The sequence below is a fragment of the Perognathus longimembris genome, chromosome 3, assembly GCF_023159225.1.
Source record: "Perognathus longimembris pacificus isolate PPM17 chromosome 3, ASM2315922v1, whole genome shotgun sequence".
In the NCBI taxonomy this organism is placed as follows: Eukaryota; Metazoa; Chordata; class Mammalia; order Rodentia; family Heteromyidae; genus Perognathus; species Perognathus longimembris.
This window is the reverse complement of record NC_063163.1, coordinates 120,960,442-120,985,123: the sequence shown is the minus strand read 5'-3', so window position 1 is coordinate 120,985,123 and position 24,682 is coordinate 120,960,442. Positions and strand designations below refer to the sequence as shown.

The 24,682-nt window shown below is 63.2% G+C and overlaps 1 protein-coding gene across 1 annotated transcript in view; it reads right to left on the bottom strand.

The window, feature by feature from the left end:
- Trpc6 (transient receptor potential cation channel subfamily C member 6) overlaps window positions 1-24,682 on the bottom strand; it is a 59,087-nt gene that overhangs the window by 9,394 nt on the left and 25,011 nt on the right. Inside the window, exons 2-9 of the mRNA XM_048344052.1 lie at window positions 15,582-16,356; window positions 14,370-14,552; window positions 12,411-12,575; window positions 9,261-9,477; window positions 7,019-7,252; window positions 4,204-4,468; window positions 2,359-2,554; window positions 799-1,002 (exon numbers count right to left, since the gene is read on the bottom strand). Coding sequence (XP_048200009.1) covers window positions 799-1,002; window positions 2,359-2,554; window positions 4,204-4,468; window positions 7,019-7,252; window positions 9,261-9,477; window positions 12,411-12,575; window positions 14,370-14,552; window positions 15,582-16,356 — 2,239 coding nt within the window. The remainder of the gene's footprint in view (window positions 1-798; window positions 1,003-2,358; window positions 2,555-4,203; window positions 4,469-7,018; window positions 7,253-9,260; window positions 9,478-12,410; window positions 12,576-14,369; window positions 14,553-15,581; window positions 16,357-24,682) is intronic.

Sequence of the window (24,682 nt, the reverse complement as noted above, 5' to 3'; positions counted from 1 at the left end):
GGTGGCTGCGTGCGGGGTGTAAGTGCTGGACTGGGTGGCTGCGTGTGTGTGTAAGTGCTGGACTGGGTGGCTGCGTGTGTGTGTCAGTGCTGGACTGGGTGGCTGCGTGTGGGGTGTAAGTGCTGGACTGGGTGGCTGCGTGTGGGGTGTAAGTGCTGGACTGAGTGCGTGTGTGTGTAAGTGCTGGACTGGGTGGCTGCGTGCGGGGTGTAAGCGCTGGACTGGGTGGCTGCGTGTGGGGTGTCAGTGCTGGACTGGGTGGCTGCGTGTGGTGTGTAAGTGCTGGACTGGGTGGCTGCGTGCGGGGTGTAAGCGCTGGACTGGGTGACTGTGTGTGGGGTGTAAGTGCTGGACTGAGTGCGTGTGGTGTGTAAGTGCTGGACTGGGTGGCTGCGTGTGGGTGTCAGTGCTGGACTGGGTGGCTGCGTGTGGGTGTAAGTGCTGGACTGGGTGGCTGCGTGTGGGGTGTCAGTGCTGGGCTGGGTGGCTGCGTGTGGGGTGTCAGTGCTGGACTGGGTGGCTGCGTGTGGGGTGTAAGTGCTGGACTGGGTGGCTGCGTGTGGGTGTCAGTGCTGGACTGGGTGACTGCGTGTGGGTGTAAGTGCTGGACTGGGTGGCTGCGTGTGGGGTGTCAGTGCTGGACTGGGTGGCTGCGTGTGGGGTGTCAGTGCTGGACTGGGTGGCTGCGTGTGGGGTGATAAGCGCTGGACTGGGTGGCCCAGGCCCCTCCCACCCGCGCCGCGTCCTCCGGCGGGCGTGCCTGGGGTCCCCGGGCGATGGCGGCGGAGGCCCCCCTACCTGGCTCCTCTCCGCGTCGTCCCGGAAGCGGGTCTTGGGCCGCAGGCACGGCCGGGAGAGCCAGGCCCTCAGCCTGGCGAGCAGGTAGAAGAGGGACTTGGGGCTGGGCACCAGGTTGAAGGGCACGGGCAGCGTCCTGCCCTCCTCGAAGTAGGAGAACCACAGCTTGGCCCTGGCGAACTTCCACTCCACGTCGGCGTCGTCCTGAGCACAGCACACGGACGCTCAGGAACGGGGGGGCGGGGGGGGGAGGACTTCCGGTGGGGAGGGGTGCTGACTGCCCTGGGGGAGGGGTGCTGACTGCCCGGGGGGAGGGGTGCTGACAGCCCTGGGGGAGGGGTGCTGACTGCCGGGGGGAGGGGTGCTGACTGCCCTGGGGGGGAGGGGTGCTGACTGCCCGGGGGAGGGGTGCTGACTGCCCTGGGGGGGGTGCTGACTGCCGGGGGGCAGGGGTGCTGACTGCCGGGGGGAGGGGTGCTGACTGCCGGGGGGAGGGGTGCTGACTGCCCTGGGGGAGGGGTGCTGACTGCCCTGGGGGGGGGGTGCTGACTGCCCCGGGCGGGAGGGGTGCTGACTGCCCCGGGCGGGAGGGGTGCTGACTGCCCCGGGGGGGAGGGGTGCTGACTGCCCTGGGGGAGGGGTGCTGACTGCCCTGGGGGGGGGGGTGCTGACTGCCCCGGGCGGGAGGGGTGCTGACTGCCCCGGGCGGGAGGGGTGCTGACTGCCCCGGGGGGGAGGGGTGCTGACTGCCCTGGGGGAGGGGTGCTGACTGCCCGGGGGGAGGGGTGCTGACTGCCCTGGGGGAGGGGTGCTGACTGCCCTGGGGGAGGGGTGCTGACTGCCCTGGGGGAGGGGTGCTGACTGCCCTGGGGGAGGGGTGCTGACTGCCCTGGGGGGGGGGTGCTGACTGCCGGGGGGAGGGGTGCTGACTGCCGGGGGGAGGGGTGCTGACTGCCGGGGGGGAGGGGTGCTGACTGCCCTGGGGGAGGGGTGCTGACTGCCCTGGGGGGGGGGGTGCTGACTGCCCCGGGCGGGAGGGGTGCTGACTGCCCCGGGGTGGAGGGGTGCTGACTGCCCTGGGGGAGGGGTGCTGACTGCCCTGGGGGGGGGTGCTGACTGCCCCGGGGGGGAGGGGTGCTGACTGCCCTGGGGGAGGGGTGCTGACTGCCCTGGGGGAGGGGTGCTGACTGCCCTGGGGGGGGGTGCTGACTGCCCCGGGGGGGAGGGGTGCTGACTGCCCGGGGGGAGGGGTGCTGACTGCCCGGGGGGAGGGGTGCTGACTGCCCTGGGGGAGGGGTGCTGACTGCCCTGGGGGAGGGGTGCTGACTGCCCTGGGGGAGGGGTGCTGACTGCCCTGGGGGAGGGGTGCTGACTGCCCTGGGGGAGGGGTGCTGACTGCCCTGGGGGAGGGGTGCTGACTGCCCGGGGGGAGGGGTGCTGACAGCGGTTAGCATTCCCGGGGTCGCTGGCCAAGCGAGCACGCAGAGAGGAGGGGGATAGAGGGGACCCGGGCCGTCTGCCCCCGCCCGCCCGCCGCCCCGCCCCGCGCGGCCCGCGCACCTCGATCTCCTGGAAGGAGCTGTTGATCATGGCGATGAGCATGTTGAGCAGCACGATGACCATGGTCACGTTGTACACCCCGTACAGCACGTAGCCCGTGTTCTCGATGAACTTGTGGTTGTAGTTGATGACCACCGACTTCACCTCCGACAGCCCGAAGATGGCCCAGAAGAGCGTCTTAAAGCTCTCCTCCACACTAGGAGAGCCACACGGGGGAAAAGAACACGCGTGCTGCCGCCCGCAGCCACCACCGACCACGCGTGCGCTGCCGCCCCGCAGCCACCACCGACCCCACGCGCGCTGCCGCCCGCAGCAACCACCAACCAACCACCGACCACACGCGTGCTGCCCCGGGGCCATCACTGCTGCAGGCCTCCGAGAATCCATAGAACATTCCCCATGGGAGCCACCCTGTCCTCGTCAGCTGACTGGGGATGGTGACAGATTTTAGGGAAGAATCCGGTCCTGTCACACGCAAAATAGCTGCACAGACTGGGTGCTCAGTGAAGGTCAGCCTAGCCCATCATCACACACGTTAACACTAAAAAAATCAAGTTGCTTTGTCAACGGATATGCTGACAGTCCTGCTTGATAAGCTGCAAGCCGCTGGTCCTCGCAGGTTTCCCATCCATCTGTGCTCTTACACAGAGAAAACAGTGCGGGAACCTTGAGGGACCCGTGGCGGCGTGAACTTGCACGGCGCCCCTGCCCCCCAAATCCAAGGCTGCAGGGATTTGCTGGGCAGAGCTAAGCCCCTGGCTAACGGCCGCTCCATCTCCCCGAAAACCTGCACATGGGGGGGGGGGGGGAGAATGCGGGAAGCGATGGCCGCTTCCTCCCACCGCTCACAGAAGCCGAGGGCTCGCGGCTCGGCGGTCCAGCCCCGCACGCTTCCCGTTATTAAAACATGTTGTTTGCCTGGGGTTTTTTCTTCTCATAGGGGGCGAAAGGTGGGCCTCGAAATGGAGCAGGGGAGAGCGACCCGACGCCGGCACAGCAGTTAACATCCGCGACGTGCAAAGTGAACTGTGCCACTTGCGGGAGGGGGAGAGGGAGAGGGCGAAGGAGGGGTGAAGGAAATGCTCTCAACGCCCTACTAGGAAACGGCGACCCCCCCCTCCCTACAGCACCCTGGGAATAACAATAAACCTATCGACCCCCTCCCTACAGCACCCTGGGAATAACAATAAACCTATCGACCCCCTCCCTACAGCACCCTGGGAATAACAATAAACCTATCGACCCCCTCCCTACAGCACCCTGGGAATAACAATAAACCTATGGACCCCCTCCCTACAGCACCCTGGGAATAACAATAAACCTATCGACCCCCTCCCTACAGCACCCTGGGAATAACAATAAACCTATCCTAGCAAACAGCACGTGCACGCGTGTGGCTGCCTCCCGGGACCCGAGAGGCTGGAGGGGGAAGGCGGCTGTCTGTCCACACCCAGGAATTCAGGGGGAGCAGAAAGCCACAGGCACTCGGGCCGGGGGTGAACGTCAGTCAGACGCAAGGGCTACAGCCAGCTACGGACACACCCGGAAACCACGTGAATCTTGCGTGAGGGCGAGCTCCTCCGTGCCCGGCACCAACACGCAAGCCACTGCCACTCGAGAGGGGCACGGCGCCTACGCATGGCGTCTGAAAGCATCCTCTCGTTTAAAAATGAAGACTCAGACAAGGGCGGGGCTCGCGTGAATACCGGCAAACCGCACGTTTGCTAAGGAGATCATCTGTGCGCTCCCGGTCAGCCCCAGCCTGCCCCCGGGGGCACGTCGTCCCCCCCCCCCCCCCCCCCCGCCTGTCCCCCGCCCATCCCCCCCGGGGGAGGGGCCACGCACGTGGTGAAGGCCTCGTTCTGCTTGGCGCCGATGTAGTAGGAGTAGAGGTTGAACATGCCGATCATGAAGGCCACGAACACCATGATGAAGATGACCATGAACTTGAAGATGTCCTTCACCGTTCTCCCCAGGGAGATCTGCAGTGGCCCGAAGCTCTCGTTGGCCGGCAGGATGTAAGCGATGCGCGAGAAGCTCAGCACCACGGCGATGGCGTACAGGCCTTCAGATATGATCTGGGGGTCCGAGGGGTCCCACTTGATCCTGGCTGGGGAGAGAGGGGGATGCGGGCCGCGGTCACGCTTCCGTAAGCCGCTCGTGTCGGCAACTCCGGACACGTCACCTCTCTAGCTAAGCTCTCGTCTATCTATGTTACTGTCTGTCCATCTACCCATGTAGCTAAGCGATCTATCCACACTATCTATCTCACTGTCTATCCTCTACCCATGTAGCGATCTATCTACACCATCTCACTACCTATCCTCTACCTATGTAACTAAGCGATCTATCTACACCATCTCACTATCTATCCTCTACCTATGTAACTAAGCGATCTATCTACACCATCTCACTATCTATCCTCTACCTATGTAACTAAGCGATCTATCTACACCATCTTACTATCTATCCTCTACCTATGTAGCTATCTATCTACACCATCTTACTATCCTCTACCCATGTAGCGATCTATCTACACCATCCATCTATAGCTCAGCTATCGCTATCAACAGCTATGTCTCAACTGAAAGAACTTGTGCAAGTTACTCAACTTCTCTTACTTTTCCTTCCCCCTCTTTAAAGATAATACCGCTTCCATCCTAAATCCATGTATATTCAGCATTTGGAAAGTTTCTGACAAGTCACGTAATGAACTGTAGGACTTGTTACATGGTTTATCATTATGAAGTTATTTTAAATGACCAGAAGGAACATTTTCTCCGAATAGACTCACATCTATCTATTTTTAACCACAAAATTTTGTTATAACTCATTTATTACTTTTCCTGGCATTACCGCACAAGGTCACCAAAATCCAATTAAGAAACCATTATTAAGAAAAAACAGAAAGCGGTACCTAGGAAAGAGGAAAAACATGATTCCTAAAGTCAAAAGCCTAATAAATGAAGCCTCACCTGCGTGATGTTTGGAGAGTTTTCTAGAAATGGGTCATTTCGACACTTAAAAACTCTATCTTTTGGACTCTTGAGAGATTAAAAAGTACTAAAATTACTAACGAGAAGAGCAGTCCTTGTGCGATGTCGTCGCGACAACCACTTAGGTGCCGCTTTTCAGTGTGGGGCACGTCATCCTCAACTCCGGTCCCTGTGCCGTGGCACAGCCCCGCGGCTCAGCCCTCCAGTGTGCCTGACACCGCACCGCTGCCCACGGGCCCTGCACGCACACATGCACGCACGCACCGGCCCTGCACCGCTGCCCACAGGCCCTGCACGCACACACGCACGCACACACACCGGCCCTGCACCGCTGCCCACAGGCCCTGCACGCACACACGCACGCACACAGGCCCTGCACCGCTGCCCACAGGCCCTGCACGCACACACACACACACACACAGGCCCTCCATCACTGCCCACAAGACCCTACACACACAACGCGCACACACAGAGACACACACACCGGCCCTGCACCGCTGCCCACAGGCCCTGCACGCACACACGCACGCACACACCGGCCCTGCACCGCTGCCCACAGGCCCTGCACACACACACACACACACACACAGGCCCTGCACTGCTGCCCACAGGCCCTGCACGCATACACGCACGCACACACCGGCCCTGCACCGCTGCCCACAGGCCCTGCACACACACACACACACACACACACACACGGCCCTGCACCGCTGCCCACAGGCCCTGCACACACACACACACACACCGGCCCTGCACCCCTGCCCACAGGCCCTGCACACACACACACACACACACACACACCGGCCCTGCACCGCTGCCCACAGGCCCTGCACACACACACACACACACAGGCCCTCCATCACTGCCCACAAGACCCTACACACACACACGCACACACAGAGACACACACACCGGCCCTGCACCGCTGCCCACAGGCCCCTGCACACACACACACACACACACACACACACGGCCATCCACCGCTGCCTACAGGCCCCTGCACACACACACGCACACGCACACACACACTGGCCCTGCACCGCTGCCCACAGGCCCTGCACACACACACACACACACGCACACACCGGCCCTGCACCGCTGCCCACAGGCCCTGCACACACACACACACACACACACACACACACACACACACCGGCCCTCCACCGCTGTGCGCCGCTTTCCCTTCAGCCCGCCTGGGAGAGCAGGCAGGCCTTCTGGGCCTTTCCTACTTCTCTTGGCTTAAAGTCTTCCCCTTTCCTGTGGGTTGTCACAAGATGGCAGGCTTCCCTTCCTTTTGTAGTGCTGAATACTATTCCATTGCATATGAAGAGTTCAAATGCGAATTATTTTTCAATGGTATGGGGGAAAAAATAAATAAACCCAAGATACACGGCAGACACGTTCAGTGGAGTTTGGGGTTGGTTACATTTGGCCCCAGAGGTGAAGAAGATAGCTCTTGTGCATGGAGAGCTCCCAGCCCCTCACCAAACCAAAGGAAGTCTCACAAAGCCTGGTTTTTCAGATAAAGATGTTAGCTCTTTAACGACAAGCATTACAAACAAAATGGGAATCTTATGAGGATCGGACAAATAAAGTGTTGCTAGCACGTCTTTTATGAGAAGATTCTGCACGTTTATGGGTTTGCAGGCTGTGTGTCAGCTCACCCAGGTTGTAGTACTTCACGTTGTCTCCCAGGGCGACGTTGCTCAAATCCTTCAGCGTGTCGTTGGCGTCGATGATACTCTGGGCTCTGGAGGCGTGCCAGAACGCCATGAACCTGGCGATGAACGAGGCGGCGAAGATCGCCAGCATGCCGAAATCCAGCATGTTCCACAGCTCAAAGACGTACTCTTTGGGGCCCTGGATCCAGATCTCTTTACACTCAGCCCATATCATGCCTGCGTGAGACGGGGGTCAGACATGGGGTCAGCTCCCCTTGCTGTTCCACCGCGCTACGAGATCCAGTGGGAAAGCTCCCGGCTGCCACGGAAAACCCTTCCGCCTCGGGCCCTGGCTTTCCTCGCCGGCCTCAATTCCCACATCGGCCGAACCGCACCCCGGGAGGCCGCGCTCGTGTTAGAAAGCCTTCCCGCTGTGAAGCCGGGGTGACCGTTTACAAGGCCGGGGTTCACGCAAGCTGGACGACTCTGAGAGCGGCTGACTCGAGAGTGCGAATGGTGGGCATTCTGACGTGATGGTTTTATAAGCCTGCATGTTCTTTCCAAACACTCGGTGTTCGGGAAGCTTGCGGGGAGGGGGGGAGGGGGGGTCTGCCCCTCACGGGTTGGGGATCTGTTGTCGCCCCTGTGTGCTGGGGGCGCATGGCCCACGCTTCAACGTGTCGCTTAGGAGAGGCGGCGGTGGGTGGAAGGAGATGGGGGGGTGGCCGCGGGCAGGAAGACGAGGTCGCAGGCCCCCCGCCAGGCCCCGTGGCTCCCCAGCCCCCGCCAGGCCCCGTGGCTCCCCAGCCCCCGCCAGGCCCCGTGGCTCCCCAGCCCCCGGGGGAGCACAACACCAGCCCCCACGGCCACGGGGCGCCCCAGCCCCTCGCGCGCACGCCCGCCCCCAGCGCCCCCAGGGCTGCCGGTGGACGGTCACGGGACCCCCGGGCGAGGAAGACCCCGTGGAAATCCACGTCCGCCCTCGGGATCCCGCGCTGCGCTCCTCCAGCGCGGGCCGGCGGCACAGGGCGTGGGATCGAGCGCGGCTGACCGCAGAGCGCCCCGCCCCAGGGGGCCCGCAAGGTGCCCGCGCACACGCGCTGCGAGCGGGGGGAGGAGCCTGAAGCGCAGCCTCCCGAAGGACACAGGTCGCGCAGGCCCCCGCCTGTGGGCTCCCCCCCCTTAACCCACCCTCCACCTGACCGCATCGCGACCACGGAAAACCACGCCCGCCACGCGCGCCACCGCCTCTCCCACGGCCCCTCGGTGCCCGGCGCTCCCGCCCACCCTCCGCCTCTGCGGAGCAACGATGCCCGGCCTCGAGCCCCTCGGCCATGGGCGCCGGAGGCCGCTGCCCCCCCCCCACCCCCAGCCGGCGACGGCAGCGGCGACCCTGGACTGAGTCGAGATTCACTTGTGGATCTCCTCCCGCCTTCACTCCTCCAGCCCAGACACGGTGTCTCCTTCCCCTCTGCGTGGCCGGGCTTAAGGGGAGGCCACGGGCGTGGCTGGGTCTAAGGGGAGGCCACGGGCGTGACCGGGTCTAAGGGGAGGCCACGGGCGTGACCGGGCCTAAGGGGAGGCCATGGGCGTGACCGGGTCTAAGGGGAGGCCACGGGCGTGGCCGGGTCTAAGGGGAGGCCACGGGCGTGACCGGGTCTAAGGGGAGGCCACGGCATGACCGGGTCTAAGGGGAGGCCACGGGCGTGGCCGGGTCTAAGGGGAGGCCACGGCGTGGCTGGGTCTAAGGGGAGGCCACGGGCGTGACCGGGTCTAAGGGGAGGCCACGGCGTGACCGGGTCTAAGGGGAGGCCACGGGCGTGACCGGGCCTAAGGGGAGGCCACAGCGTGACCAGTCTAAGGACGAAGCGCGTGGGACTAAGATGAAGTCCTCCCTTCCCAGCCGCCACAGGGGATCTAACGCGAGCTCTCGGTCCTCGCGAGACCCCACAAAGTACACGTCACCCACGGGGCCCGGAAGCCGAGGGAGCTTAGGGGTGTGACGTGGGGAGGGGCGCCCGCCCTGGGATCCCCACGCAGCACCGTGGCCGGCCTCAGGCGCGAGGCCACGGCCGTCGGGGAACCCGGACGGCAGGCCGGCGTGAGGGCCGGCGTGGGGGGCGCCGCCCCGTCCACCCGTGCCGCCGTAACGCCGACGGCACCGGCGACACGCGTGGCAACGGGGCCGCGGAGACACCGGCGACGGGGGCCCCCGGGGGGCCCGGCCGGCAGGGCGCGCGCTCACCGATCACCCAGGCGATGATGAGCAGCTCCATCCACGAGAAGCAGGACGTCTTCATGCGGAAGAGCTGCCGCGCGTGGTCCACGCTCGTCTCGTTGGGGAGGAGCTTGGTGCCCTCGAACCTGTCGGCGGCGTTCATGACCAGCAGCCCCAGGAAGATGGTGAAGGAGGCCGCGTGGGCCACGAACTTCATGAACGGCCCGCGCATGATCCTCCCTATCTGTCACGACACAGGCAGAAGGACGTCTCCGCTGTGCACACGCACGCGCGCACACCCACCCGCACACACGCGGACGCCTGCACGTCTCAGCACTGTCATAAAACAGTTGCGTCCACGCGTGTGGCTGATGTCACTCCCTCCCTCCACGCGCGCTGGCGCGTGGTAAAAACGCAGAGCGGGAGAGCGGCGCTGTTTGTGGGGAGCCGGGTCACTCAGGACACCCCGAGTGCTGAGGAAGGAGGAACGCGGGTCTGTGGCTCGATACGGGGAGCCCCCATGACGGGCCCCGAGCCCGGCCCCGCACGTGAGGACGTAGAGGGACTCGCACAGCCCTGCGCGGCCCGGAGCCCCGCGAGCGTCCCGGCACCGGGGTCAGCTCCGCACGGAGGCGCCGGCCCGGCCCGCGCGTGACGGGGAGCACACCTGCTAAGTCCTGTGCGGAGCAGCCGCGCCCCCAGAACACGCGCCCCCAGAACACGCCGTCCTGGCCCTGGGCCTCCACGGCGGGGAGCGAGGCCAGCACCCCGGCCCTGCGGCCCCTCCGTCCACGGTTTGTCTTTCTTAGAAGCAATGAAACAGGCAGACACACACACACACACACACTCACACACACACACACACACACACACGTCTTGAGAAGGCGCTGTGTTTGAATCGTGGGGTTCTCTGTCCCCATTCACCACAGCAAGTGAGGAGTACTGTGTGGTTTTATGTCTATGGTGAGGTGGGGTTTCAGTGTGAAGCCCAGGCCGCCCTCAGACCCAACTCTCCTGCCTCTTCGGGGACCTCAGGAATTGCACAGCTATCCATTCTAGCCAACTCCGCCACGATTCTATCCTGGGACATAAACACATTCATGAAGAATAGCGAGGGGGACTCTTAAATAAATGGAGAGAGTTTGTTGAATGTACTGTATATCCAGTGTACCCAGAAAATTACTATTACTGAAGGACCATATTGCATGTTATTCTCTTTTTAGGTATCATCTACAGCAACCCAACATGACACAGTAATAATAACAAAGGTGGAGACTAGCTCAAAGAAAAATAATTTGAAATCTCTCTCTGACCTATCTTCATTGTGAAGAGTATACAGCAACTGACCTTTGGGGGATAAATAGAAGAATGAGAGCCAAGAAATACCAAAGCATTTCTAAAAGGAGGCAAGACAAACTTTGGGGACAGAAAACCAACATGAAACAGAGACAGGACCCTGTGCAGATTATGGCTCAACAATGGGACCCGGCTCCACTTTTATGGATGGAAGATCTTATTTTATTTAAATAAAAATTAAGCTGGACATGCTTTTGTAGTATATTAATACAGTGACTATTCTCTTGTAAAAAAAAAGGAAAAACTAGTAAAGAAAATGTTTTAGTTGAAAAAAAATTAAGCTGGAGCTATCTCCTCTGTTTAAAAAAAAACCAATTCTGTGACCTATAAATAATATTTACAGATATTGCTAGTGGGAAAGATTGTAAAAATTGATTTTATCATCATGCTTCAGAGGATAAATAATAGTTATCCTCTGATGCTTAACTGGTTCTAGAGACGGGAAAAATGCCTTGGAAACGTCTTTCATTTGATCAGTTGCCTTATTCTCCACAGATGAGCTTGGAAACCAGAAACCAGGAGGAAACATGTCCAGGAAAGAAAGAAAAATGAGGACAATCATTAGATTTTAATTCAATCAAGATTCAAGAAATGTGCCAAAAGCCACAAACAGCCCACGTCGAAGCAGCAGGCACCTAGAGAGCACCAGGCTTTTAGAGGGTGCAGTGGTGGTGGAAGAGAGAACGGAGTCTGTTCAGGAAAAGGAAAACGAGCCAGAACGGATGGTAGCGGGGAAAACCCTCCCGCAGTTCCTGAAGACTCGGGGAAAGAGGAAGGGGAACAGGCCCCGGGCACCTGCACAGCTCACGTTCAGGGAGCCCACTGGGACACCCGGTTTGCAGAGTGAAACCTTTACTCCTGTGAAGAAGAGGGAAACCCACGGCTTTCTGTGTCGTCTGAGGTCCGCAGGGCGCGTGTCCTTTCCAGGCAGTCCCCGTTCCCAGCGCGGGCTTCTGTCTGCGTTACAGGGGCGCTGCCTGGGGTCTTGCTGGAGCACTGCGTGCAGTGCGGGTGGATTTTACTCCCCGAGACCACGCTCTGGTCCTCCAGCATGACAGTGAGGCCTCGCTAGGGCCTGGATGTGAGTCACGCGGACAGGCCGGGCGGTCAGAGCCCGGGGGTTCGGGATGCGGGCCGCGACCAAAGCCGGGGCGCACGGAATTCTGCTGGGCACACGGGGACGTGGCTGTCAGGGTCCAGTGCACGTGGCCCCTCATTTAAATGGGCCCTATCGGAATGGGCGATGCGTTCCTGGTTCCACGGTTGTCCTTGTATCAACAGCGTCTACCCGAGCTGCTAAAACAGGGCAACGCGCACCTGTCACTCGGCGTTCCCAGGGGAGGAGCCGTCACAGGGACTGTGTCACAGGGACCGTGTCACAGGGACCGTGTCACAGGGACCGTGTCACAGGGACCGTGTCACAGGACCGCCTTCCAGAGTGCCAGCTAGAGGAGCAGTCCACACTCCGACGGCCTCATTGAAATACTTGTAAAACAGTGTGCATGCACAGATGTGCCCAGAAAACCTCACAAAGGGAGCCCAGGCCGCCGCCGTTTCTCCGTCACCGCTGACGGTGAGGACGGGGCAGGCGCTTTCCTCTTCCATTTGTTCTTATCTCCCAAGCAACTACGCATCCGTTTCATATTAACCACGTTATAGAGACGCGTGGAGCTGCAGCTGGGCCTCTAGGAATGCGTGGCGCTGGGGGTGGGCACCGCCCGGCGTCTGTGAATGAACGCGTGGCGCCCGGGGGTCCCCCCCCCCGTCTGTGAATGCGTGGCGCCCGGGGTTCCCCCCCCCCACCGCGTGGCGCCGGCTCACCTTGCTGCACGGCGCGCACCAGTAGAGCGGCGCCAGGAAGGGCAGCCCGGCGGCCACGGCCAGCACCACCAGGAACTTGACGGCCATCGTCTGCTGCCGCAGGCCGGAGAGGTTCTCGTACCAGATGGACAGGAGCTGCTGCTGGCAGTTGGGATGCGCCACGAACTGCGGGGGGACGGAGCGGGCGCCGTGAGCACAGGCCACGCGTGTGACCCCACAGCCCTGCGCGTCACGGGAGAGGCCCGCCTGCCGTCACGGCACACGCGTGGTGCTCCCACACACACAGCCCTGCGCGTCACGGGAGAGGCCCGCCTGCCGTCACGGCACACGCGTGTGCTCCCACAGCCCTGCGCATCACGGGAGGCCGCCTGCCGTCACGGCACACGCGTGTGCTCCCACACACACAGCCCTGCGCGTCACGGGAGAGGCCGCCTGCCGTCACGGCACACGCGTGTGCTCCCACACACACAGCCCTGCGCGTCACGGGAGAGGCCCGCCTGCCGTCACGGCACACGCGTGTGCTCCCACACACACAGCCCTGCGCGTCACGGGAGAGGCCCGCCTGCCGTCACGGCACACGCGTGTGCTCCCACACACACAGCCCTGCGTGTCACGGGAGAGGCCGCCTGCCGTCACGGCACACGCATGTGCTCCCCCCACAGCCCTGCGTGTCACGGGAGAGGCCGCCTGCCGTCACGGCACACGCGTGTGCTCCCACACACAGCCCTGCGTGTCACGGGAGAGGCCCGCCTGCCGTCACGGCACACGCGTGTGCTCCCACACACACAGCCCTGCGTGTCACGGGAGAGGCCGCCTGCCGTCACGGCACACGCGTGTGCTCCCACAGCCCTGCGCGTCACGGGAGAGGCCGCCTGCCGTCACGGCACACGCGTGTGCTCCCACACACACAGCCCTGCGTGTCACGGGAGAGGCCGCCTGCCGTCACGGCACACGCGTGTGCTCCCACAGCCCTGCGCGTCACGGGAGAGGCCCGCCTGGCGTCACGGCACACGCGTGGCCTCCAGGGAACAGAAGGCGGCAGGTGCGGGACCCGCCCACTCACGGGGCCCAGGGCCCTCAGCGCCTCCATCCTGACCTTCACAGCAGGGAAGGAACATCGGACACTTCACATACCACAAGAGCCACGGCTGGGCGCTGGGGGCTCGGGCCTGTCGTCCTAGTTACTCACGAGGCTGGGATCGGAGGACGGGGGTTCAAAGCCAGCCTGGTCAGGAAAGCCCATGAGACGCTTTTCTCCAATTTACCTCCAAAAAGCTGGAAGTGGAGCTGAGGCTCCGATGGCAGAGTGCTGGCCTTGAATAAAGACGCTCAGAGACAGCGCCCAGGCCCCGAGTTCAAGCCCAGAACCAGCACCAAGAACGAAAACATAAAACAGCTTTTACCCTAAGGACGTAAGAAGGCCGTGAGGAGACAACACCCCTGCATTAAGACAGAAGCGCCGGCACCAGTGGCCCACGCCTGTCATCCCAACGACACCACAGGCTGAGATCTGAGGATCACGGTTCAAAGCCAGCCTGGGCAGGAAGGTCCATGAAACTCTTATCTCCAATCAACCACCTGAAAACCACAAGTGGCAATGTGGCTCCAACGGCAGAGCACTCGCACGGAGTAAAAGCGCTCATGGACAGTGCTCAGGCCCTGAGTTCAAGACCCACGACCAACAACAACAACAAGAAAGAAAGCCAAACTCAAAGGTACTTGGTGAAGACACCGCTGCACTAAGGAGCTGCAGACACTGGGAAGCAACCGCTGGGAAGGTGGGGGACCTGACACCGGTCGCACACACGTCAGATGTGGCGTCACGGTCAGCGGTGGCCAGCCGGGGAGGCGGGGACTCGCGGGACATCCGCGCACACACGGCCCGTCTGGCTGGCGGTGCCGCCCTCCTCAGCGCCAGGAGGAACTGAGATCCCCAGGGGGCCCCGGGCCTCCGCTTACTTTCTTTACTTCGTACTTAATGGCGAGCTTCAGGCGGCCGAGATGGGGGCGGCCGCGGTCTCCGGCGTGCCGCGACTCCACGTCCCCGTTCAGAATGGCCTCCACCTCCTCCGTGTTCCGGCACAGGTCCAGGAGGCCCACCACGAAGTCCTTGCATTGCATAGACAGCTTCTTGTAGTCGTTCTAGTGACGGCAGAGAACAGGTACAAGTAAGGGAGGGAGTAGAACATTCTAGTAGGCTACAAAACAGCATCTGCTGGTGTGAGGACCTAGACACTTGGAGAAGAAAAGCCGGTGTTTTGTGCTACTGTTGTTCAAAATGTCTCCCGATGTTCCGTTCACTGACCTCCGCAACCCTGTATCACTAGGAAAACTCTTCTCATTCTCTAATAAAACTGTCCCAGAGCAGAAGCATGGTCATTCCTAAAGATTCTTTTACACCAAAGTCAACTGCGATCTAAGAGAGAGGACTCGGCTTTTCCCTCAGTGTGTGCGCACCACATCCTTTTCGGTCGTCATTTCCCAAGTGAAGTGTACGACATTCGATAGGTCCTTAGAAGATCTGATAAACTGGATCAGTAAGACTTGACCAGCAGAACCGCCAGGCAGGAGCCAGAGAAAACCAGACAAATACAATGATCTTAACAGATGGTTTGGGGGAACCTGAGGTATGAAGCGTAGGGTCAAAGGATAAAACTACTTCAAAACTGCTAGATGGTCTTCTTTACAGAAACGAAAGCTAAGCCGAGCGCCGTGGCTTCCGCCCGCAATCCCAGCTCTTGGAGTTGGGAGTCGCTCGAGGTGACAAATTCGAGGCCAGCGTGGGCTAGGTCGTAAGAGCCTCTCTCAAAACAATTTTTTTTTCCTAGTGAAAAATCGTTCATGGCCAATCTTGAGTTGGGGTGCTGATCTATTGGGTTGGAAAAATGCACAATGTAGTTAATAATATTCAAATCGCTATCTAAACAGGAAGCGACCTCAGCCTCTCTGGGCGGTGATACGGATGAGGCACGACCCACCCCAAGTTCACAGTGGGCAGACTAAGCCGCGATAACTTTTACTTCAATAGAAATCACAGCAAGGAGTGCGTGGTAGCGAACGGGACACCCACGCCTGGCAGCACCAGCTTCCCGTGGAGACCTGTCACTTGCCCTTGGCTTTGCCCTTGACTCTGCCCCGCGGAGGGGCGGGTGTCCGGCGCCCAGGACCTACCTTGAACTCCTTCTCGATGTTGGCGAGCACGGCCAGCTCGTTGCTGAGCTCCAGGGCGGTCATGACCGGGTCCTCGCTGGACAGGGACAGGTAGGCGGGGCTGGCCAGGCCCCTGTAGGCGTTGATGCGCGAGCGCGAGTGGCTGAAGGCGTCGAGCCGCTGCTGCTGGCCGCACGCCGCGCACTTGCAGAAGTAGTCGTGCGGGCGCTCGATGCGCGCGCCCTTGCGCAGCAGCGTGTGCACGATCTCGTACTCCTGGCAGTGCGCGGCCAGCACGATGGGCGTCACGTCGTGGGAGAAGCGCGTGCCGTCCTCGTCGTAGGCGTAGAAGTCGTCCTCGCGCAGCTCCGACTGGCTGGGGCTGGTGGCCAGCCGGCGGCCCTCGGCGAAGGCGGGGTGGCCCAGGATGGCCTCCACGATGCGCACGTAGCCCTTGCTGATGGCGAGCAGCAGCGCGTCGCCCACGCGCGCCAGGTTCTCGCGGCGCAGCAGCAGCTCGGTGATCTCCAGGTGCTCGTTGGCCACGGCCAGCTGCAGCGCGTTCTGCCCCATGTAGTCCACGCAGTTGACGTTGAGCGCCGCGCACTCGTCCAGCATGCGGCGCACCACCGGGATGTTGCCGTACTCGGCCGCGTCCAGGAAGCGCTCCTCGTCCGGGGACAGGCTGGTGGCGCGGGCGCTGAACATGTACGCCGGGCCCCGCGTGCCCAGCCGCCGGCCCTTCTCGCGGAGCGCCGTCTGCCGCCGCCGCGTCAGCCTGCCGTCCGCGGCCCGGCTGCAAGCGAGCAGAGACAGCGCGCCCGTGAGCGGCCCAGCGCCCTGCGGCCCCGCCAGGCGCCGTCGCCCCCCGCCATGCGCCCTGCGGCCCCGCCATGCGCCCTGCGGCCCCCGCCCCGCCATCGCTCCGCCGTGCGCCCTGCGGCCCCCGCCCCGCCATCGCCCCGCCATGCGCCCTGCGGCCCCCCGCCGTGCGCCCTGCGGCCCCCGCCCCGCCATCGCCCCGCCATGCGCCCTGCGGCCCCCGCCCCGCCATCGCCCCGCCGTGCGCCCTGCGGCCCCCGCCGTGCGCCCTGCGGCCCCCGCCGCGCCGTCGCCCCCGCCATGCGCCCTGCGGCCTCCGCCGTGCGCCCTGCGGCCCCCGCCCCGCCATCGCCCCGCCATGCGCCCTGCGGCCCCGCCAGGCGCCGTCGCCCCCGCCCCGCCATCGCCCCGCCGTGCGCCCTGCGGCCCCCCGCCCCGCCATCGCCCCGCCGTGCGCCCTGCGGCCCCCGCCCCGCCATCGCCCCGCCATGCGCCCTGCGGCCCCCGCCCCGCCATCGCCCCCGCCAGGCGCCGTCGCCCCCGCCCCGCCATCGCCCCGCCATGCGCCCTGCGGCCCCGCCAGGCGCCGTCGCCCCCGCCATGCGCCCTGCGGCCCCCGCCGTGCGCCCTGCGGCCCCCCGCCGCGCCGTCGCCCCCGCCATGCGCCTTGCAGCCCCCGCCCCGCCATCGCCCCGCCATCGCCCCGCCATCGCCCCGCCGTGCGCCCTGCGGCCCCGCCAGGCGCCGTCGCCCCCGCCCCGCCATCGCCCCCGCCATGCGCCCTGCGGCCCCCGCCGCGCCATCGCCCCGCCATGCGCCCTGCGGCCCCCGCCGCGCCATCGCCCCGCCATGCGCCCTGCGGCCCCCGCCGCGCCATCGCCCCGCCATGCGCCCTGCGGCCCCCGCCGCGCCATCGCCCCGCCATGCGCCCTGCGGCCCCCGCCGCGCCATCGCCCCCGCCATGCGCCCTGCGGCCCCCGCCCCGCCATCGCCCCGCCGTGCGCCCTGCGGCCCCCGCCCCGCCATCGCCCCGCCAGGCGCCGTCGCCGGGCCCGCGCTGGTCACACCCCGAGCAAAGCCACGCGCCTGCGCGGTGGACGACACGGGTCGCGGGGACACGCTGCGGTCTCCGCACGAGGGTCCGCGTGCCTGTGGACGGGGCGCCCCGCGCAGCGGGGCGGGGGAGGCCATCGTCACGGGAAGGACAGCACCCCATCCGCCGCGCCGCGGCTCCCCAAGGCTGTCCCCAGCCCTGGGGAATCAGGGACGAGGCCCGGCGGGTCCTCTCCATCCCGAGCCCCCGCGGGGCGGAGCCGGCCTGCCCCGTGCCTGCCGCCCGGCCTCGAGGCCGCCGGGAGCCTGTGGGGAGACGCCCCGCTTCTGAGAGAACACGGCCCCGCCCAAGGGGCCGCGGAGCCAGCGCGGGTAGAGGGGCTCGGGAAGCCAAGCCGGGGCTGGAAGAACCCAGGGACTCCTCCCGGAGAGGAGCGGGCGGGGGACAGCCTGGGGGGGGGGGGGGACAGCCTGGGGGGGGAAGCCTAGGGGGGGACAGCCGGGGGGGGAAGCCTAGGGGGGAGACAGCCGGGGGGGCACAGCCTGGGGGGGACAGCCTGGTGGGGCACAGCCCGGGGGGGGCCAGCCCGGGGGGGCCAGCCCGGGGGGGGACAGCCGGGCGGGGGACAGCCGCGGGGGGGACAGCATGGGGGGGGACAGCCCGGGGGGGACAGCCCGGGGGGGACAGCCTGGGGGGGACAGCCCGGAGGGGGGACAGCCTGGGGGGGACCAGCCCGGGGGGGGGGGACAGCCGGGCGGGGGACAGCCGGGGGGGGACAGCCCGGGGGAGGGGACAGCCCGGGGGGGACAGCCCGGCGGCATGGGACCACTGAGGCTGGGGCCCTGCCGCCGCCCCCCGTGAGCACTCAGAAGGTCCCCCCGGGGCTCGGGAGGAGGAGCCGTCCTGGGGGGGGGGGGAGGCGCCTCGCCTCGGGTCAGCCACAAGGCCCCGTCCCCATTCCGCGGGGCGCCGCCCCTGTGCACGCAAGCCGGGAGGCCTAAGGTCTGTTTGAGCTCAGAACACTGATTCGGATTCCATGTCGAGCGCCATTCCTCCCCTAACCCGAAAGGCAGAGGGCGACTTCCGGCAGCATGGAGAAGGGACTCCATGGCGAAGCCGGACACAAGAGAGGCCAGCTCCACTCCCCCCCTTGCCAGGCACAGGAGGCCAGCCCGCTCCAAACACTGCCACACGCCCCAGGGGAAGCCCGCCCCGAGCACGCAAGCCAGTGTCTGCCAGCCCCTCCTCCTCCCCCCTCCTCCCTATCTTCCTCCCCCTCCTCCTCCCTCCCTCCTCCCCCTCCTCCTCCCTCCCTCCTCCCCCTCCCCCCCCTCCTCCTCCTCCTCCCCATCCACCTCCTCCCCCTCTTCCTCCCTGTTTCCCTCCCCCTCCTCCTCCCTGTCTCCCTCCCCTCCTCCTCCTCCCCATCCTCCTCCTCCCCCTTCTCCTCTCCATCCTCTTCCTCCCCCTCCTCCCCCTCCTCCTCCTCCTCCTCCTCCCCCTCCCCCCGGACACAAACACCCCAGCCGTGATGTCGGTGGCCTCCATTCCAGCAAACCTACCCAGCTTGCCGAGAGCAGCAAGAGGCAGGGCGAGCCCAGAGCCCGCAGAGAAGTTCCCTCCAGAGCGCTCGCTGGAGCCGCCATAACAGCCAGGCCGGTGCTGTTCCACCAGCCACCTCTGACAGCTAGGAAATGACCTGCATAAGAACCCCCAAGCTGGGTCTGTAGATAGGCATAGGCAGTGTCTACCGACAAAGAAACAGTTGACACAACGTAGGGTCTAGGATCTGTAGCTACGTTTGAGAAGTATAAGGCAATTTCTTTTTTATTCTAGGCATTCTTTTTGTCTCCGGTGTCCTAAAACTAAGTAAATGTTGGGAGAGGCCCTGGTGGTGCTGGGCACTCATGAAAAAGCATTCATCTGGGGAAATGTGGTTTTTCTCCCCTGAGAAATGTTCTCACCTGATTTCTTCAGTAATTTTATTTCTTGCCAGGTGCTGGTAATCCTAGATACTCAGGGGGCTGAGAGATGAGGACCGTGGTTCAAAGCCAGCCCAGGAAGAAACAGCTGTAGTTCTCTACGTCACTGACCTTGAGCAAACGAAGCTCGGGGACAGGGCTCAGGCCCTAAATTCAATCCCCAGGACCAGCACAAATAATAATAATAATTTTATTTCCTGCTGTTATGCTTTATTTCTTAGAGCTCCTTTAAAATAATGGACATTCCATAATTTTTTCCTCGATTTTATTATCTTTTCTCCCCTGCTTCCACTTTTCGAATTATGTTCTGGGAGAGCTCTTCAACTTAACCTGTGAAACAGTTATTGAATTTTGTTCTGTTACTCCATTCTTCAGCTTTCAAGAGTGCAAGACCCTTCCTCCCTCTGCGCATGGGTCACGAATCAGATCAGAGAAATGGCTCTCCAGTTGACCTTAGCAATAGCTGTTACTTTGTGCTCTTATTTTATATCTATTTTCCCACAAAGAGTTAATGATCCTTTGTAAATATTCTTTTCTCTGTGGCTCAAGTGGCAGAGTGCTAGCCTTGAGCAAAAAGGAAGCCAGGGACAGCGCTCAGGCCCTGATTCCAAGCCCCAGGACTGGCCAAAAAATATATATATATATTCTTTTCTCCTTTTTAAAGAAATGTTTTTTCAACTTTTTCTTCCTAAGGAGGCCTGGACTTGCGTTGGTTTGGAATCGGAAGCGGGGTTTGCGGAGGGAGGGCATGAGTTCCGAGTGGACGGGCCAAGTGGGGCGGAAGACGGGGTCACCCAGGGCCGCCACGCAAGCAGCCACGCATCCGTCCTTGTCTGCAGCGAGTGACCACTTCCTTCCCGCCACCCGGGGGTTCGGAGGAGCCTGCTGCCTTTCCCTTCCTTCCTTCTGTGTCTGCTGCTCTCTGCAGCCGGGGGGGGGGGGGGGGGGGGGGAGGGGGGAGGGGGTGGTGGCCGGAAGTGGGGGATGCTCTGGGAAAGGAAGAATGCCCTCTGCAGGGAGAGATCAGCCAGGAAGGGGGGACTGGTAAGAACCCCGTGAGGGCGCTTGCCAGGAACAGCTCTCGTGTGAGTTTGAACCCACAGTGACCCGAGACGTGGGGAGCACAGGCCGATGGGGAGCCAGCCCTTCTTCGGTTCTCTTCTGTCTGTTAAAATGGGAGGAACCACTACTCCAGCCGCTTGGAGTTCCAGCTGTGGAAAGCATTCGCATTCGTGCCGCGGTGCTTTCTACACTCGAGAATACGCGCTGGGGGGCTGGGAATGTGGCCTAGTGGTAGAGAGCTCGCCCCATGTACCTGAAGCCCTGGGTTCGATTCCCCAGCACCACATATACAGAAAACGGCCAGAAGCGGCGCTGTGGCTCAAGTGGCAGAGTGCTAGCCTTGAGCAAAAGGAAGCCAGGGACAGTGCTCAGGCCCTGAGTCCAAGGCCCAGGACTGGCAAAAAAAAAAAAAAAAAAAGAAAAAAGAATATGCACTGGTAAAAACAAAAACAGTGAACCTCATCCACTCATGGCAGTAACTCAATTAGAAGACTCGTGAACAAGCCAAGAATTGAGATAATATCTGATGTAAGTGGGCTTCGGCTTGTAAATTACATATGTATTTATAATATATACATGTTTATATGTGATATATAACTATATTATATTTAATTATATAGTATATAAACATATTACAAATACATACTACATATTGATACATATAATCATTAACTTTATACATGTATTTCTCCACTTTAGTTTCCAAAGATTTTTTTAGTATATATTAATAAGCCCTGACCTCTGAGTTAAAGAAGCCTAATTTTAAAATAGGAAAATAGTAATTCATGTCATGCCTGTTTATTTGAAAGAGCAGTTGGAGAGGCCCTGACCTCCTCAGCCCCGGGGCTGAGCTATAACTGCCCCCCTCCCAGCCTCCAAGAGACAGAGAGACATTCCCCTCCATCACCACCGCTTCTGTTTTAAATCATCCGCAGCTTAATCATAGTGACACACACGCACGCACACGCACGCACACACTCACACTCACACACAAAATCTGCCCAATTCATCTACATCTCTATTAGGCCTGGATTTCCTTATCATGGCGCTGACAGGAAAACCAGAAGCAGGCATTTTATGCCCTTTGGGAAGATAACTGGACACACCGGTGCCCGGCCCAGCCACCGACGCCCGGATGAGGCCGGGCCGGGCGTGGGGAGCACAGCGCCGACCCCAGGTTCCTCCCCTGCCCTGCTCTGCCCCCCTCCCACCCCGCCCTGCCCCCCTCCCCTGCCCTGCTCGGCCCCCTCCTCCTCCACCCCGCTCTGCCCCCCTCCTCCGCCCCGCTCTGCCCCCCTCCTCCGCCCCGCTCTGCCCCCCTCCTCCGCCCCGCTCTGCCCCCCTCCTCCGCCCCGCTCTGCCCCCCCTCCTCCGCCCCGCACAGCCCCCCTCCTCCGCCCCGCTCTGCCCCCCTCCTCCGCCCCGCTCTGCCCCCCTCCTCCGCCCCGCTCTGCCCCCCTCCTCCGCCCCACTCTGTCCCCCTCCCCCGCCCCGCTCTGCCCCCCTCCTCCTCCGCCCTGCTCTGCCCTCCTCCCCCGCCCCCCCTCTGCCCCCCCACCTCGCTCTGCCCCCCTCCTCCTCAGGAGCCCGCAGACGCCCTGCTGCCGCCTCGCCCGGCAAACTCACACGCAGAAAACAGAAAACAATTTGCCAACCCACAAACACTTGCGCCCTTTCTGGAGAGACGGCGCGCTGTGGAAGGGCCCGGAAACAGACGCAGAGCAACCCAGCGGAGGGGAGCACCCGCCACGGCCAGGACAACCGAGCCCACAGCACCCACACTGCAGCAGCACAACCAAGCCAGCGCTCGGGTCCACGGAAAATACCCACTCAGGAAGGTTCTCCCCCCCGCGGCCACACTGCGCGCGCGAACGCGGAGCGCCTGCCTCCCCACGCGTGGAGAGCTTTCTTTGTACTTAAGCATAACATACAGAACGGCTGGAGAAAAGAGAAGAGCGAGTCCTCGTCCCCCACGACGCCCGGTCCCGAGCAGGGCGGGAACGGGGCCCCTCACCTACCGCATCCCCCCACCCCCTCTCCTCCCCCACAAGCGCCGTCGGCCCCCCCCCCAGCAGCGAGGGGCAAAGGTGGGATCCGTTTCTCCCGGGAACGCCAGCCCCCCGGGTCACCGAGCCAGCTTCGGGGCGGAGCGGTGGGGAGCGGGCGAGCTCCCCGACTCCCACGTGGGCCACGCCCTCCGCCCCACACGGGCCATGCCCTCCGCCCACGCGGGCCACGCCCTCCGCCCCACGCGGGCCACCCCCTCCGCCCCACGCGGGCCACCCCCTCGCCCCACGCGGGCCACCCCCTCCGCCCCACGCGGGCGAGCTCCCCGACTCCCACGCGGGCCACCCCCTCCGCCCCACGCGGGCCACGCCCTCCGCCCACGCGGGCGAGCTCCTCCACCCCACGCGCTCCTCCCCAACGCCGCCCGGCTCTGTACCGGGCACCTCGCCTCACGTCCCCTTTCCCACGGCAAAGCCCTGCGAGGTACTTGAAGGCACAGTCCCAGCAAGGCGCTGCCTCGTGTGCGTGAAGGACCCGGGCCCTCCAGGCCTCGCGGGGCTCCGGGTGGGTGCTGTGGGCTGCCTTTGGGAAGCGGCGACCAGGGAGAGGGCAGACCGCCCCTGCTCCCCCACGCGCGCGCTGTCCGGGGCACAGTGAGGCTCGGGGACTTGCAGAATGACGACCAGCCAGAGGAGCCGGCGCACGTGCCGACGGAAGCCATTTCAGTTCCATGCCTAGCAATAGCCCGTTCCCGCCGGCCCCTCCCTCGGCCTCTGGGGGCCCTGACCCCGTGCTTTTCCAGGGCTACCTCAGCCCCGCAGCCCACGCCACCCCCCCTTTCCATCAGAGGAGTGGGGCTCCCTCTGTCACCAGGGAGCGAGTCACTCATGTACACCCCTGCAACACGCCAGGCAGGGCACAAAGCACGAAGGCAGAGCCAGAGTGTGTGTGTGTGTGTGCGCGCGTGCACACACGGGACCGTGTACACCCCTGCAACACGCCAGGCAGGGCACAAAGCACGAAGGCAGAGCCAGAGTGTGTGTGTGTGTGTGTGTGCGCACGTGCACACGGGACAGTTTTGGTTTTCTCGTTTTCAAGGACAGCGTCTTTGTACAAATTAGAAACCAAGCTTCCCAGAATGAAAGCACTGTGCACAGCAGCCCAGGGCTGGTGCGTGGCTGTTCCCGTGGCCAGCCTGTCCCACGCCATCTTCCTCTCGCGTCCCGTGACCAGCCTGTCCCACGCCATCTTCCTCTCGCGTCCCATGACCAGCCTGTGTCCACGCCATCTTCCTCTCGCGTCCCGTGACCAGCCTGTGTCCACGCCATCTTCCTCTCGCGTCCCGTGACCAGCCTGTGTCCACGCCATCTTCCTCTCGCGTCCCGTGACCAGCCTGTGTCCACGCCATCTTCCTCTCGCGTCCCGTGACCAGCCTGTGTCCACGCCATCTTCCTCTCGCGTCCCGTGACCAGCCTGTGTCCACGCCATCTTCCTCTCGCGTCCCGTGACCAGCCTGTGTCCACGCCATCTTCCTCTCGCGTCCCGTGACCAGCCTGTGTCCACGCCATCTTCCTCTCGCGTCCCGTGACCAGCCTGTGTCCACGCCATCTTCCTCTCGCGTCCCGTGACCAGCCTGTGTCCACGCCATCTTCCTCTCGCGTCCCGTGACCAGCCTGTGTCCACACCATCTTCCTCTCGCGTCCCGTGACCAGCCTGTGACCACGCCATCTTCCTCTCGCGTCCCATGACCAGCCTGTGTCCACACCATCTTCCTCTCGCGTCCCATGACCAGCCTGTGTCCACGCCATCTTCCTCTCGTGTCCCGTGACCAGCCTGTGTCCACGCCATCTTCCTCTCGCATCCGTGGCCAGCCTGTGTCCACGCCATCTTCCTCTCGCATCCGTGGCCAGCCTGTGTCCCACGCCATCTTCCTCTCGCATCCGTGGCCAGCCTGTGTCCCACGCCATCTTCCTCTCGCGTCCCGTGGCCAGCCTGTGTCCACGCCACCTTCCTCTCGCGTCCCGTGGCCAGCCTGTGTCCACGCCACCTTCCTCTCGCATCCGTGACCAGCCTGTGTCCACGCCACCTTCCTCTCGCATCCGTGACCAGCCTGTGTCCCACGCCATCTTCCTCGCGTCCCGTGACCAGCCTGTGTCCACGCCATCTTCCTCTTGCGTCCCGTGGCCAGCCTGTGT